At 35.6% G+C, this 17184-nt stretch overlaps 2 protein-coding genes across 7 annotated transcripts in view; one reads left to right on the forward strand and one right to left on the reverse strand.

The window, feature by feature from the left end:
- Window positions 1-204: 204 nt before the first annotated feature.
- The window catches only part of Trat1 (T cell receptor associated transmembrane adaptor 1), a 32359-nt gene continuing 15379 nt past the window's right edge, over window positions 205-17184 (reverse strand). Inside the window, exons 5-7 of the mRNA XM_078041179.1 lie at window positions 8861-8922; window positions 6045-6133; window positions 205-1367 (exon numbers count right to left, since the gene is read on the reverse strand). Of these exons, the coding sequence (XP_077897305.1) occupies window positions 1086-1367; window positions 6045-6133; window positions 8861-8922 (433 nt within the window). The 3' untranslated portion in view covers window positions 205-1085. The remainder of the gene's footprint in view (window positions 1368-6044; window positions 6134-8860; window positions 8923-17184) is intronic.
- Window positions 1210-17184, forward strand: part of Retnlb (resistin like beta) — a 90473-nt gene continuing 74498 nt past the window's right edge. For all 6 annotated transcript variants that reach the window (XM_078044267.1, XM_021733458.3, XM_078044270.1 and 3 more), the window contains exon 1: window positions 1210-1379. The gene's annotated coding sequence lies outside the window, so the exon portion shown is untranslated. The remainder of the gene's footprint in view (window positions 1380-17184) is intronic.

Genomic DNA, 17184 nt, shown 5'->3' on the forward strand with positions numbered 1-17184 from the left:
AGCATTTAATCTAATAAGAAATTAGACAATTACCCAGACATGTAGAGAAGATTCTCATTCTAATGTTATTTGTAAAAGAAAAAAAAATAAGCTAAATATCCTTCAAAATATTTAAATAAATTTGATTTAGCCATCAACAGAATACCTGCAGACATTAAAATTATGGTATATAACTATATTTTGATATAGTTAAATACAGCAGTGTGAATAAATCCACAATATATCCTTAAATGAAGAGAGTTTAAATAATATATATATACGTATAAAATAATCCTCTTTTTAGTGAAAAATAATAAAGAAACAAGTGATGTGTTTTCATGGGTATGCTCAATGATAAAATATCTAGAAGGATATATAGACAGTTTTCCATAGTAATTTTCTCTAGTTAGTGGAATTTCTAAATTTATTTTGGTATTAGTTTATTGTTGCAAGAAAGATACATTAATTTCCTAATAATTGTTAAACTAATGAAGCTATTCCATTTGGGAAAATACCTCTTAAGAGGATTATCCCACTTCTCTTACATATGAATTTTAATTTCTCCTACATCTTTCAATCAAAAATTTCTTCTAATTACAGAGTGTTTCACTTTGGTGAATGAGGAAAACTTTGTTCTTGTTCTTGTTGTTGTTGTTGAATTATTGGTTTTTATGATTCTTTTAACATGTTTCAGAACACATTTATGCTTTAAAACTTTTTTGTTTATTTCTCTCTTTGGTATTTTTGTAAAGTTTTGACTTTGCTATCAGGCTTAATTTGCAAGCTGAATTTTGTTGTACTTTTACTACTTAGGCAATTTTTAGGGGAATTCATATCACTAATTTTTATTTTACATTTGCATTTTATTTTTTCTCTATTTGTTCTTTTTAGATATACATGACAGTAGAGTGCATTTTGACATATTCTATGTACATGGACATATCACTAATTTTAATAGCACTACATTTAGTGCTTATGGATATAGTCTCTGAATAAGACGTAAACCACCATCCCATCAACAAATGATCAGACTGTCACTCTGACAGGTCATTCTGTGCTAGGTGGGGATCTTGTTTTCTTCAAAACCATCTCCAACAGGAGCATTATCATTGACTTGGATCATAATCTGCCTGGTTTATAGGTTCTCTCTTGGCACGAATCAGACCAAACAGTCTAATGGGGTCATCATGAATGTTTTCCTCTATTGCCTGGCTTTCTGGTGAGAAACTCTCTGCCAAGTTGGTCGTAGAAATGCTGGCACCCACTGCATGCAATTGCTTGTCTTTTTCCTCCTCTGACAAGTGAGCATTCTGTTTCTTGGGCTTCCTGCGCTTCCCCTTGAAGCTGTGATCAAGGGAGGCGTAGCACATCTGTGTTTCAGCAGGCACCTAAAGAGAACGGTACGTTGATTCTTCATTGTTAGTCTGTTCATTCACTTTCATAAATTCTGAAATTTGTATGTCTTATGAAAAACAAGTAACTTGGTTTTGGCTTCAGCTACCTAACCCATCAATTAGGATAACAGAACAAAAATCAATAACCAACTCAAGGCTTTTGAGTTGAAAAAGGTGCAAAGTTAACAACTATTCACCAAAAGAAAACTGTCTTTGATATTTTATGCACTCATACTTTTTATAAAAGCTGTCAAGTTTTGAAGAATGTTTCCATGAATGTTTTACTTGGATTTTTATTTCTTTCTTATGTCCACTTAAAGTGGACATAACTGTTTTAGATTGACGCTCACCAGTCCCTGTCTCCACCTTAACCTCAGGTGATTCTTACCCTTACGTTGTTCTTACCAAGTAAAAATACCTCAGTTTGTTGGGAATAATCATGGTAGAAAGGGATTAAACATATGGCAAGTTCTACTTTACATGTGCTTACAAGGTCATTTAATGGTACCCACAAAAGTCCCCATTTTTTCCCCTACACTTTAAGATTCATAAGTATCAAGATAACAACATCCATTTAAGTGACTGATAGTTGACAAAGAATTAAATTTCCCATCCTTCCCTGTTATTTCCTTCTTGTGTATCTGTGCCCAAATCCCCTTTGAGTTCATTTTAAGTTGGCCTTGGAGATGTCCATTCACATCTGAGATGTAAGACAGTCTAGTAATCTCTCTGGCCTAGAGCTAGGTCAGAACTATGACAAAAAGGATAAAATGCTAGAGCAACTTGGAGAAGCAACAAAGCTGAGGCCAGGACCTTTAATTTGGTGTTAGAAAACCTAGAATTGAATTTCAACACTACAATATGCTAATCATGGAACCTCAAGCAACTTTTAAAAAGTCAGTTTTAAAACCTCAGCTTTCTTGCCTTAAAAATAAAAGTAGTAATGTCTGCCTCACAGTTATCAGTTATGATCAGTAGATAAAGATGATATGTATGGAAGCTGTAATTATTGTCCAAAAGTACAATGATATCATAATTATTAGAAGTTCCAGACTAAAATTTAAGGATAGCCATTGAACCAACCAAAGATTTCTGTATTCAGGGTTTACTTGTAAGAATAGGCCAAAATTATATCTATTTGTGGATGCAGGAGTGAGGAAGTAACATTTGGATTAACAAATGTTAATTTTTGAGTAGATATCTTCCTATTTGTACTCATCTTCATGCTAAGAGTAGGATGTCTTATATTTTCTGTCAGGCAGAAGAGATGGTTCTGCTTACAAACTCTCTGGTTTCTTTGTAAAACTTTCTATTCTTAAAATAAATGATTTCTAAAAAAATAATTGCAACAATTGCCTAAGTGGTATCCTTGCTTTAATCTTTCCCTTCTGCCATTAATCCCATGTACTTTGTTTAAAGTATCTTTGTAAGGCACAACTTTCATTTTATCATCCCATCCCCCAAAATCTTAGCATAAAGACTAAAGTCTGAAATTCATATCCTGCCCTTTAAGGTTTTCTATTTCTATTCCCACTATGCCCCAACATAAATTCTGTATTCCAGGAAAACTGGACAATTTACAGTTTCCTGCCATACCTTGTACTGTTATCTGCTTTGTCTTTGCCCAGACAGAAAAGCTATCAGTGAAGTTTGAAAGATATTAGGTAACACAAAAGGATGCCTATCTTTTTTTTTGTCTATCTGTCACTTTGTTCTATTGTTCTTTCTTTGATAATTTTCTCCCTCTTCTTTTGGTAAAGTCTTCATATCTAGTTTTGGACAGGCTGTCAATTATAGCACTATACCGCGAGTTCAGCAAAAGACTAAGCATGTAACCAAGGCTGGACCAATCATCAGTTGCCTCCAATCTCACTAGCTATAGAGGGTAGCTCAGGATGGGCATGTGATTTCACCAGATCCAATTAGATAAAATTTTTCGGATTGATATATACATTCAAGGATTGAAAGATGTCTTTTTCCTAGGGTTTAGAAAAACAAATCTGAGCTTTCCAATTACTTGCTCACCCTCAGTCAAAGAGTCTGTTGATAGGAGAAGATAATGAAGCTAGTAATTTCATGAGGAGATATGGAGGTCACCTCCATATTTAATCATCTCAAAACCAAAATACACCCTTAGATCTCTTAGTCATAGAGAGCAATGGTATTCCTTTTATGCCAAAGTGGTTTGAATTTGACTTCTGCACTTCTAATAATTTCACATTTCAAATAATAAATGCATTTCAAATAATACATGTCTGGTCAACACTTGGTCAACTTTATCAAATGCTGTAGAGTTCATAGAATGTGAGTCCTGAGAAAGAACCAAAAATTATATATTTAATAATCACTTGAGGCTTCCATAAGTACTGTTTCAGTTGAGTGTATGGATGGATGACAGGGGTAAAGGAATGTGTATCTACAGAGAAAAATGGAAACAAAAGAGGATGTTAAGAGCCAGTTGAGAAATTAGAGAGAAAACTGGTTAAAACAAGTTTTGTTGTTCTGTTTTCATTTTAAATATTGAGAATATTTATGCATATTACTAGATAATTAGTGATAATTTATTTTTAAAATGTAAGATGGAGAAGAGTTAAGTACTTGCAGGTATAGAATCCTGAAAGAAAAATGAGAAATGGTCAAGAGCATAAGTATGAGTATTGAATTTGACAAGGAGAGAGGGTGCCTGACATAGGAAGGAAAGCAGAGGTTGGTTAGAGATGGACATGAAGGCAAAAGGAAAAAGCTCACACTTGTATCCCTCAAATTTTATATGATATGGGACTCCTGTGGATTCATTTTATTACTAGGTTTCCTGATCAACTCTTTCTAGTTATTGGAGATTGAGGTATTGGAATTATAATCTCTAAACCACATACATCACTTTCTAAGCTAAGAAGATTATTTACATTTTTTTCTAACAAAGAAATATTCTCCCTCAAGTTTTACAATATAAAATTGAAGACTTTTTATACTTCTGTGGTTGACCAAAGTAACAAAGCATGATAATGGCAAGCTGAGTAGATCATGATTTTTCTAATAAAATGGAATTGAACAAATATAAATATATTACTTCTAATGTGTGAAACTAAATTTGTAAGAAGAATGTGATAGAAAAGAGATTAATTTTGTGAGTGGTATATTTAAATATGCAATTTATAAAAGAGCACACTTAACAATGTTATATGGCTTTGTGTAATTTCCACTTGAGTGAAAACCAGATGTAGCTAAAAAATGCTAACTTATATAATTCCTGTGTCATAACTTCTATTCATAATTCTCAGTACTTTACAACCAAAGTCCTGCAAAATCCCTAAATTTCAGATGGGATGGTTATATTTTAATCTTCTATGAGAGGTGTCCTCTTATTATCATGGATTTAGCAGATCATATAATATCATACATATTTTATCTAAAAAATTATTTTACAATTATCTGAACATCAGATGATAGATTTGAAGCCTTTATATTTTTGCCCAACCTCATCACATCTTGATTTCTTAATAAAAATTTCAAGAAATCTGATTTCTTAGGGAATTCACATAAATAACAAAGAGAGAAATTCTACCTTAATGGGAAGTTTCTGAGATGTGACCCATTTGGGGGACAGAATGTTTTCCATTAGACAGGATAGGTTGGATTCTGTTTCCATCCTTAGTACCTAGGTGCCCCAGGACAAGATTTCCACCTTCACAAGCATTGGTAAAGTGGGAATAATAATGCTGCTTTTCTCATAGTCATCTAAAGAGATAGTACATATAAAGCACAGGATATCAGGCCTGACACCTAACAATTGCTTAGGAAATGCTTTCCTTTATGCTATTTCAAGGTAGTAAGGAGAAATTATATAATTGAAGAGAACTATTTTAACTGAAATTTATGGCACTTTGGGAGCAAGAAAGCTAAGACTTCTGAATGATTTTTAATAAGGGTTAGTGTGATGTTTGATGAGGTTGAACTGATTGTGGCAGGAAAAGGAGAAACTATATATTTTTCCTGAGTTTTTTTTCTGCTTAAGTTTCTGTCCTGCCTGTCCACACAAACTGTGTGTATATTTCACAATTTCATGCCATAAAGAGTACAGTCAGAGGGCTGAGGATGTAGCTCAGTTAGTAGAGTGCTTGCCTCCCATGCACAAGGCCCTGGGTTCAATCCCTGGCATCACACACACAAAAAAAAGTACAATCAGAGAATTATATTACAATGTACACTCATTTGCCTTTTAAAATAGAGGTATGCTGTTTCATATCCAGCTAAGTTATACTATAGCTTATGTTATTCTCTCTCTTTCTCATGGATTTCTGAGGTCTGATTCTTGTGAGTTTGTGTATATGTCAGCTTTTACATTTATCTTTGTGCTGCACATGAACTTTTTATTTTGAAAGGAAAATCATAATGCATTCTTTAGGAATAATCCAGCTTTTACCTTCAAATCTTGCCTTCGTATCTATACATAAGTTTGACTCTTTGAGTGTGCTTCAGATGTTGTTTACTTGCCTCTGATTGCTCTGTAGAGCTCAGGTCCCAGAACTTGATATTTGATTCATGCTACAAAATTTCCAGCAGGTTACTTTCAGCACATATCAGAATGCAATTCTCTTATGCTCTTGAAACATGCCCATGTGCTTTGACCTAGACTGAACTTGGTTTTTGGTACAGAAAAACAAAACTCACGTGTGCAGATGGAGCAGCTTCTTGCATATTATTTACAGGTCTCTCTGGTCGGGCTTTCATTTGTTCATAGCAATTTTCATTCATTTCTTCTGGAGAGTTGAAAAGATTGTGATGTACAACAGAAAAGAAATAAAGAATGTGAGCACAAATAAAAACACACTATTCAGGAGAACATCATGCTAAATGAAATAAACCAGACTCAGAAAAGCAAAGATCAAATGTTTTCTCTCATATGCAGAGGTAAGAATAAAGTAAGTGGAAAAGATGGGGACTTTGGATATCATAAAGATAAAGGGAAAATCAGTGAAGTGGAAGAAGGAGATTGAAAGGGAGGAAGGAGGGACAGAAAAGGGGAGAAAATGCAAAATGAATCTGACAAAATTATATTATGTATAATTATATCACAGTGAATTCTACCTTTGTGTATACCTATAAAGCTTCCATTAAAAATAAATAAATAAATGAAAGGAAAACCAGTAGAGTCGAGAAATGGGAAACAGAGGAGGGGAGAGAAAGGGGCGGGGGGCACCAGGGACTGAAATGGAGTAAATTAAATTTCATGCATGTATGATTTTGTCAAAATGAACCCAACTATTATGTATAACTATAATGCACTAGTGAAAGGAAAAATACATGACCAAAAAAACATTCAAATGTAAATAAGAAACCCCAAAGAATTATTAACAATCTTTTTGGTGGAGTTGCAAAGAGGTTAAGGAAACACAAACTGCTACCTGCAGATCAGATAGTAAAGTCTTTTCTTTTCTTTTTATTTATTTTTAATTTTTTTTTTTTGTACTAGGGATTGAACCCAGGGATGCTTAACCACTGAACCACATCCCCTACCTTTCTTTATTTTTTATTTTTTGAGACAGGGTCTCACTAAGTTGCTCAGGGCCTTGCCAAGTTGCTGACACTGTCTTTAAACTTGTGATCCTCCTGCCTCAGCCTCCAAAGCTGCTGGGATGACAGGTGTTCACCACCATGCCAGGCTGACAGTGAAGTCTTTTGCTTCACAGCATTAATAATGAGACAAATAAAAGTCCTTGGGATAAAAAATGTTTACCATTATAGGATATGACAGTCTCATCTTAAGCTACCATTTAGATGTTATAAAAACCCCATGTGTAAAGGATTACCTGTATTCCTTGTTACTTAGATATAATTGCAAATGATACATGGTAGCATAAAGTACAAGTTCATATATATATATATAATATATTAGTAATTACAATTTTATAATTCTACAAGTAAGAATTTTTATTCATAGTCATGACTCAAACATTCTGATTTTGAAAAGAAGCCTTACATTAAGATTTTTATCTCAATAGTCAGTGACAAGTTAGCACAGGCACAACCTAAAAGTCCAAGTCTGTACAATGCTGTTCCTATATATTTGGTACTTTTATTCAGTGTCTAAAAGCCAGCAGACTTGTACTTATTTCATCCTATGAGAATGAGTTTTTTTAATCAATCCATATCTTTCTTCTTCCAAATATGTCACTAGATACCCCCACTTAGGATGCACAGTTACCTAAAAAAATATATAGACTGTACCAATTTGCCCTCAGAGCAAAAAGATACATTACTATGGTAAAAGATACCTAATAATCTTTCAACCCTTTCTGAAAAAGCAACACAGACAAATAGTCCAGGGTTCTCAAAACATAGTCGATAAAAAAATCTGCATCAGAATCACCTGTGGTTAAATAGCAGATCATAAACCCAATCCAGTACACACTTAACTCAGATTCTGGGGAAATGACATCTGAGCTCACTTGTGTATGGAAATTACAGGTATGGCCAGTAGAATACATGAGAATTTAAATTCTCAAATATTACTAGTGGGCACAACAATTCTGCAAAGGGAGACAAGAGGGCAAATTATTTTTAAAAATGTATTTCTGAGAAATAGTTTCTGATTCCTTAGAATTCAGTGCTTAGAGGACACTTTGCAATTAAAGATATAATTAAGAAAATTCTTGGATCTGATAAAAACCTCACATTTCTAATTTTGGGAGGATTATATATTGTTTTGAATATAGATATTCAGCTACATCTAGTACATTACAGGAAATCTCTGTGTTTGGTCCTTAGAGATGAACAGGAGTTATAACCCCAGAGTCTTCTCTCTTGAATTGAGTGGAGATTGATAGGGAAAGGGCAGTAGCTTTTCTCACTAGTTCTGAGACTAGACCAAGGCTTTCTATTTCAAGGAATTAAGGGTGCTTTGTTTTTTAGGTGGTTATTCAAGGAATAAGGGATGCTGGTAACTGAAGAGCACTTTTTTTATATAAGAACAAAAATGTGTAAATCACCTAGTGATGATTTAACTGTTATTTCCTTATCTACCATCCATCCAGCCCCAAGTCCTCTATTTTAAAAGAACCAGTTAGAACCCAGGAATCCAGAGGAAGTATTTATTGTTCCATATTATTTACAGCAGATTTGCTTTTGTTTATAGAGCACAAAGCACTGTTTCTGTGAATCATTTTCTTTTCTAGAAATAACTTTATTTCATGAATTCTCTGTGTGTCAAAATGCATGGTAATAGGATCTTCCTGTATTCTCATAACTACTAGAGTGAAAGAAAGAGAATCTAGAAAGGTAGGATGATGATTTACTCTTAATATCAATGCAGTTTATAATATACACCATTGGAAGCATATCCTAAATGATATACTAAATATATTTGAATTTATCGTTACTCCAAGGATTTTTTAAATGTGATTGTGTTTGAAAAGTGAGTTTTGTCAAATTCTTTGTAGAATTATGTGGGTCTACTTATTGATAGGTTATGAAAGAATAAAACTTACCTGGGATCATGTTATCTAAATTACCGTAAATTGGTGTGTCTTCAATATAATATTCATCAACCCTATAACAGGGAAAAAATTTACATGATTAAAGTCCATTTTATGAATAATTCACTACTAACGTTCCTAACTTAGCCAAAGTCAGTACTGAGTTAAATACTGCATGTTCTTATTCAGCCTCAACCAACCAAGGTAAATGTGTTTATCTGTGAGTGAGCACATCCATGTATGAATGTATGCATGTAAATTTAAATAGTTGAGAATGAGATTTTCTTTTAGGGAATGATTATTTAGTATTCATTGTGTGTCAGGTGCTACTTGAAGTGCATTTCATTTTTTGTTCATTTTATTCTCACAAAAATTCCAAAAGATAAGAACTGTGTCCTTCCCATTTTACAGATAAGATATCCTAGGCACAGAGAGGTTATAGAACTTGTCCAAGGTCATAAGTCTAATAAATAGAAGAGTTGAGATTAGAACCTATCTGTACTAACTGTATAACCATACTGTCTAATGATATTCTTTCACCTTGAATATCACTCTTAATAGTCCTTTAAGATTATATTTACTAAGTATGTATTGCAGACTAATTAGATTAGCAGCTGTAATAAAATGATTGATTAGCTATTGCATCTAGATGCTAGGTTAAAAGTTTTACATACATCATGTTAAAAACCTATAGAAATTCTGCAAAGACAGTGTTATTATTCCCCACTTTATAGAAGAGAAGCCTGAGATTCAAATAAATGAATTTGTTTTTCTTAGTCCTATGTGTAATGTCATCAACAATGACCAATTATGAAAACGTTCCACTATGCCAGTGCTCATTCAATCCTCGGGACAATCCTACAATATGCATATATTTACTTTTATTGTACATATAAGGAAATTGAAACTCATAGTGGGTAGATAAATTTCTCAAAGACACACAGTAACTGGCAGTGCTAGGATAGCAATGCAAATTTGATCCTAAAGCCTGTTCTCTGTCCTCATCATGAGGAAGACTTGCAGAAGGTGGCACTACTAAACAGCTATAGGAAAACAGTCTAGGAAGTCATACCAGGACCATAGCTTTGTGCCCCTCTAGTCAAGAAAATTGACAAGAACACATGAGTATGTCAATATGTAAATCGATGGAAGTGTAACTGATGTGATTCTGCAAGCTGTATACGGGGTAAAATGGGAGTTCATAATCCACTTGAATCAAAATGTGAAATATGATATATCAAGAACTATGTAATGTTTTGAACAACCAACAATAAAAAATAAAAATAAATAAAAATAAAATAAAATAAAGCTCAATAAAAAGAACACATGACTATTTGTTCTTGTTCCTTGATTAAGTTTCCTGCCAGCCTCATGTGAGTGATGCTATTATTACAATAGACATCCTACTATTGTCATCAGACTGTCACTGTACCTATGACATCCTCCCATTGACAACACCCCTAGTAACCAGCTTTCACAATGGCAGGCTGGGAACAGAGGAACGTATCAGGTGGTGAAAGTGGCATTTCATAAAATAGTACCAAGCGCTTTAACTTGGAGATGACATGCCACTGAGAGCTGGAAGGAATTGCATCAAAAGAAAAAGGAACTCTTATCTCAAGGCCTGACACCTGCATTACTCCCCATGCTTCTGAAAGAAGACACAGTATGTATAAATTGTCAGTATCTTTAAAAAATAACAGTTCGAAGAATGCCTGCGTGAAATGGTTTCACAGTCCAGGTGCTAGCATGTCTTTCACTTAGCTTATAACAGAGGAACTCATCTGTAACCTTTCTTTCCAGCCAGTAATTCAACACATCTTAATATTAAGATACAGAGTGGTTTCTGCTCAGGTTTTTCAAATTTTTAATAAGATGACCCATCCATTTTCCTAGCCCATAACGATAGCAGACACAACCTGCAAATGATAAATCATGTCCAAAAAATGAATATTGTTTCATTCCCTATGAATGAAAATAAGATGTGATTTATAATGTGGTGCCCTATGTCTACAGGCAGGTCTCAAATGATTAATCATCTCAAATAAACTATTATTCAGGAGCAGTGCCTAACGAACAAATTTTAAAAATGTATTTTTACTTAGAAATGCCAACTAGCTCCAGCTTATTGCAGACATGTAAAAAACTTCAACATGTGTTTGGCAGTATTTTATGTGGCAGATTACAGTAATTGCTTTTTAAAATAAATTAATATATCAGCCCATAGCGGAGAAGCTAGTGTACCTCTGTCTGAGTTTGGGCCTGAGTTTGAGACTCTCCATTGCTCTGAGAATGACTCAAGTGGCCCTTTCGCCAATAAATACATTTACTCGCACACCAAAATTTAAAGATGAATTAATTATATCTTTTACTGTAGCCCAAATTTTGTGTTTTAACAGATTTTTCTCTTTATCTTGTTTTTTAAATTCTTATTTTTAATTTTGTTGTGAAATATCTTTTAATTAGTCAAATACTTTATGATCTATGGGGATTTAAATAATTCATTCAATTTTTTTTTTAAAAAAAAGATCATTACTTCTTTCTAAATGCCCTTGGGCTTCAATTCCTTAAGTTTTAACTCTCTTATTTATAAATCAAGATTATTAAACTAGTTAATCTCTATTCTTTTCAGTTCCAAAATTCTATTATATAAACATAGGCTTCCAAAATCCAAATAAAAATTAAAGACAATTCTACAAAACTAAATGAAATTGGGGCTGGGGATAGAGTTTATTTGGTAGAGTGCTTGCCTTGCATGCACAAGGCCCTGGGTTCAATCCCCAGCACCAAAAAAAAAAAAAAAACAAACAAACAAACAAAAAAAAAACAGTAAAATTGTTTTAAAGAACTGAGAAATTGTCAAATTGAGAAAAAAAAAGTGAGCTTAAGAATCTAGCAGAAAAAATGCTCACCATCTCTAGCAGTCAGAGAAATGCAAATCAAAACCACCTTAAGATACCATCTCATTCCAGTAAGATTGGCAGCCATTATGAAGTCAAACAACAACAAGTGCTGGCGAGGATGTGGGGAAAAGGGTACACTTGTACATTGCTGGTAGGACTGCAAATTGGTGCGGCCAATTTGGAAAGCAGTATGGAGATTCCTGGGAAAGCCGGGAATGGAATCACCATTTGACCCAGCTATTCCCCTTCTCAGACTATTCCCTGAAGACCTTAAAACAGAGTACTATAGGGATACTGCTACATCGATGTTCATAGCAGCACAATTCACAATGGCTAGACTGTGGAACCAACCTAGATGCCCTTCAATAGATGAATGGATAAAAAAAATGTGGCATTTATACACAATGGACTATTACTCAGCACTAAAAAACGACAAAATCATGGAATTTGCAGGGAAATGGATGGCATTAGAACAGATTATGCTAAGTGAAGCTAGCCAATCCCTAAAAAGCAAATGTCAAATGTCTTCTTTGATATAATGAGAGCAACTAAGAACAGAGCAGGGAGGAAGAGCATGAGAAAAAGATTAACATTAAACAGGGATGAGAGGTGGGAGGGAAAGGGAGAGAGAAGGGAAATTGCATGGAAATGGAAGGAGACCCTCATTGTTATACAAAATTACATATAAGAGGAAGTGAGGGGAAAGGGGAAAAAAACAAGGAGGAGAAATGAATTACAGTAGATGGGGTAGAGAGAGAAGATGGGAAGGGAGGGGAGGGGAGGGGGATAGTAGAGGATAGGAAAGGCAGCAGAATACAACAGACACTAGTATGGCAGTATGTAAAAACGTGGATGTGTAACCGATGTGATTCTGCAATCTGTATACGGGGGAAAAATGGGAGTTCCTAACCCACTTGAATCAAATGTACGAAATATGATATGTCAAGAGCTTTGTAATGTTTTGAACAATTAACAATAAAAAAAGAAAATTTAAAAAAAGAATCTATCAGAAATTTTGGCAAATATTAACTTGATTTTCTTGACAGACATTTCTTTGAATAGGCAGAGATGTAAGTTTGGGTTCTATTGGCATATGTTTTTGGGAGCCTTGGAGTAGGAAATCATTTATGGAATGAGTATGGGTAGGGAAGACATTCACTAGAGGAGTTCAGGAATGTTCTGTTATTTAAGGTCCAGGAACCATAGAAGAAAAAGGAGCTGCCAGAAAGAGAAGAGGAAAATCCAGAGGGCATAGGGTACAATGGCTCAAAATCCAGAAAAGCAAATGTTTCAAGAGAATGTTAGAGTGCCAGATGCTCCTGAGGGGTCCAGTAAGATGAGCTTCCAAACAATGGAATTCACTGATGTCCTTTGACAGGGGCTGTAGGTTAGAGAGGTCCAAAGACTGAATAGAGTAAATTCAAGACAGAAGAGGAAAAGAGGAGGAGGAACTAGAAAAATGTGTGACAGCACGGAGAAGGAAACTTCAAGGTTTATGTAAATGGTACCAAACAATGGAGAGGTATCTGTGGGACAATCTAGTATAGAGGGAGCATTTTCTATTTGTCTTAAGGTATGGACAATACAGTCATTTATTTATTGAGGGGAATGATACAAGAGGGAAAGAAAAAATATGGATGCAGGAGAGAAAAGGGGAGTTTAGAGTGATGTGTTCCTGAGCATGTGACTACTGAAGTTTTGTTTTTCCTGGCCGGAACTGTGCCATGGGTGTGTGCATCTTGAATTTAGAGTAAAAGGGCACCAGTGATGAAATCCTGATCCAGGAGAACAGTGTCAACTGCAGCAATGTTTTGTGTTGCTGGAGGTTGAGAAGTGAATCCCCTGTGAAGAGACCATTGGACTCTCAGCCTCCATATCTTATACTAAGTTTTCATTCTCTTGATTGGGATTCAAGTTCCTCTCCAAAATGGCCGATTCTTTGGAAGTCCTTCAAACAAAAAAAGAGCTTGCTAGTGCATTAGGGTACTTAGAAAAGAAGGGTCTCTTGCCAGATCTGTGGGGAAAGCAGACTAAAAAGAACTACCAGAATGAAGACTTATAAAGAGACCCTGGAGCAGTGATATGGAGCTGGGCAAAGGGACAAAGCAGAATAATATTTTTTAGAGCACCTAAGGACTTCTTAGGGATTTCCAAAAATACTTATGAATGGGGGGGGATCCAAGATGGCAGGCCAGAGGGAGGCGGCTTTCTGTGTTGCTCTGTGCCCTGGGAATACTGCTTCTCTGAGAGTGATTGAGCTGCTCCCTCTCAGGAACGACAGTACCAGTGCCCCCGTAGGGCTGCAGACTCCAGTCTATTCGCCCATGCAGGTCTCTCGGGTGCCTTAGCAGGACCACTAGCATCAGCACCAGTGCAAAATCCCCAGACGCCACTCCCATTCAGGACACTCAGCCACTCTCCACACACAGGAACTCCAGCTGCCACTCCCGTGTGGACCCCCATCTACCAACATGGGGCTCCCCTCGTCACCTCCATATTGGGACTTGGCAGCTACTGCCATAGTCCCCTATGCACATAGTAGCCTGCCTGCACCTGCGGACATCGCCAAGGCTCTGAAGACAGCCAACAGCTACAACTCTACGTGCCACAGAGCCCATCTCTGAACAGGTCGCACAATGCCATCAAGCAGCTCCCGCCCACCTGACCTGACACCCCTTCACTGAAAGCAGCTGCCTCCATCTTGGGTCACCAACATCTCCATCTTTAGTTGGGGCAACTACCAGTTTGGAACACGGGATAGCCAGGTACCCATAGTTTCTAACTCCTCCCTCTCCCCAGCATCTGCTAACCTGGCACCGTGATTGCCCAGTACAAAACTGCTGTCCTCAAAGGATGCACAGCAGTCAAAGGGCAATTCATAAGACCTCCAGAGAGCAAGGTCCCTTATTAGGAAGTGGAAAGGAGAGGGTAAATGAGACACATTTTAGAGACTAACATAGAGACCAGGAACTGTGAGGTCTACAGGCATGATGAGGAGATAAGACCAGGCGCCCACATCACAAAAGCAGGCCCCAAAGGAGATCCTTGAGGTGCAGCCTCCCATCGGGACCTGTGAGTGCCATACCCTACCTCCAGGTGCCCTGCACCCAAGTCAACCCTCACACTCTGGTAACCACCATCCTGAGGGCAGAGATACCAGCTAAGAACAGACAACTCCATCTATTGGATGAGAAGCGAAGCAAAAAAGATGCAGATCACCAACCCAAACAGTCCTTGTTTCTTCCTTCAAGTTTTTGTTTGTTTCCTTCTCCTTCTCTATTCTTCTGTCCTCACATTCCCAACATATGTGAAACCAAGTACTGTGCAAAGAAACTCTTAGCAAATACAAAAAAGTAAAGAGACTATCCTGCATTCTATCAGATCCTAATGGAATAAAATTAGAAATCAATGATAAAATTTAAAAAATTACTCCAATACATGGAGATTAAATAATATGCTACTGAATGAACAATGGGTTGCAGAAGACATCAAGGAGGAGATTTAAAAAATTTTAGAGGTGAATGAGAACACAGATACAACATATCGAAATCTCTGTGACAATATGAAAGCAGTTCTAAAAGGAAAGTTCATTTCATGGGATTCATTCCTTAAAAGAAGAAAAAGCCAACAAATAAATAACCTAACATTACATCTCAAAGCCCTAGAAAAAGAAGAACAAAGCAACATCAAAATTAGTAGAAGATAGGAAATAATTAAAATCAGAGCTGAAATCTATGAAATTGAAACAAGAAATAATTGAAAAAAACCAAAAAGTTGTTTCTTTGAAAAAATAAATAAAATTCATAAATCCTTAGCCATGCTAATGAAGAGAAGGAAAGAGAAAACTCAAACTGCTAACCTACATGATGAAAAAGTTAATATCACAACAGACACTACAAAAGTATAGAAGATAATTAGAAATTATTTTGAAAACTTATACTCCAATAAAATAGAAAATACCAAAGGCATTGACAAATTTTTAGAGTCATATGATTTGCACAAATTGAATCATGATTTAAACAGATCAATTTCAAGCAATGAAATAGAAGATGCCATCAGAAACCTACCAACCAAGAAAAGCCCAGGACCAGATAAATACACAGCCAAGTTCTACAAAACCTTTAAAGAAGAACTAATACCAATACTCTTCAATTTATTTCAGGAAATAGAAAAAGGGGGAGGACTTCCATACTCATTATATGAGGCCAATGTCACTCTGATTTCCAAACAAGTTAAAGACATATCAAAAAAAATTCAGGCCAATATCTCTAATGAACATAGATTCAAAAATTCTCAATAAAATTCTGGCAAATCAAATACAAAAACATATCAAAAAGATCATGCACCATGATCAAGTGGGATTCATCTGAGGAATACAAGGTTAGTTCAACATACAGAAATCAATAAATGTAATTTATCACATCAATAGACTTAAAGATAAGAATCATATGATCATCTCAATAGATGCAGAAAAAGCATTTGACAAAATACAGACCCCTTCATGTTCAAAAAACTATGAATTACAGGAACATTTCTCAACATTTAAAAGCTATCTATTCTAAGCCCCAGGCCAACATCATTCTAAATGGAGAAAAAAATGAAGGCATTCCCTCTAAAAACTGGAACAAGACAGGGATGCCTTCTTTCTCCACTTCTATTTAACATAGTTTTTGAAACACTGACCAGAGCAATTAGATAGATGAAAGAAATTAAAGGGATATGGATAGGAAAAGAAGAATTCAAATTAGCATTATTTGCTGACAACACAATTCTATACCTAGAAGACCCAAAATATTCCACCAGAAAACTTCTAGAACTAGTAAATGAATTCAGCAAAGTAGCAGGATACAAAATCAACACACATAAATCAAAGGCATTTCTGTATATCAGTGACAAAACCTCTGAAAGAGAAACAAGGAAAATTACCACATTTACAATAGCCATTGGCATTCCTCATGAAAATAGAAAGAGCAGTCATGAAATTCATCTGGAAAAATAAGAGGCCCAGAATAGCTAAAGCAATCCTTAGCAGGAAGAGTAAAGCAGGTGGCATCACTATACCAGACCTTAAACTATACTACAGGGCAATAGTAACAAAAACAGCATGGAATTGGAACCAAAATAGACTGGTAGACCAATGGTACAAAACAGAGGACACAGAGACTAACCCACATAATTATAGTCATCTTATATTAGACAAAGGCACCAAAAACATACATTGGAGAAAAGATAGCCTCCTCAACAAATGGTGCTGGGAAATCCATAGGCAACAAAATGAAATTAAGCCCCTATTTCTCACCATGCACAAAACTCAACTCAAAGTGGATCAAGGACCTAGGAATTAAACCAGAGACTCTGTATCTAATAGAAGAAAAAGTAGGCCTAAATCTCTATCTTGTCAGATTAGGCCCTGACTTCCTTAATAAGACTCCT

This window comes from Ictidomys tridecemlineatus, chromosome 3 (assembly GCF_052094955.1).
Source record: "Ictidomys tridecemlineatus isolate mIctTri1 chromosome 3, mIctTri1.hap1, whole genome shotgun sequence".
NCBI classification, from domain to species: Eukaryota; Metazoa; Chordata; class Mammalia; order Rodentia; family Sciuridae; genus Ictidomys; species Ictidomys tridecemlineatus.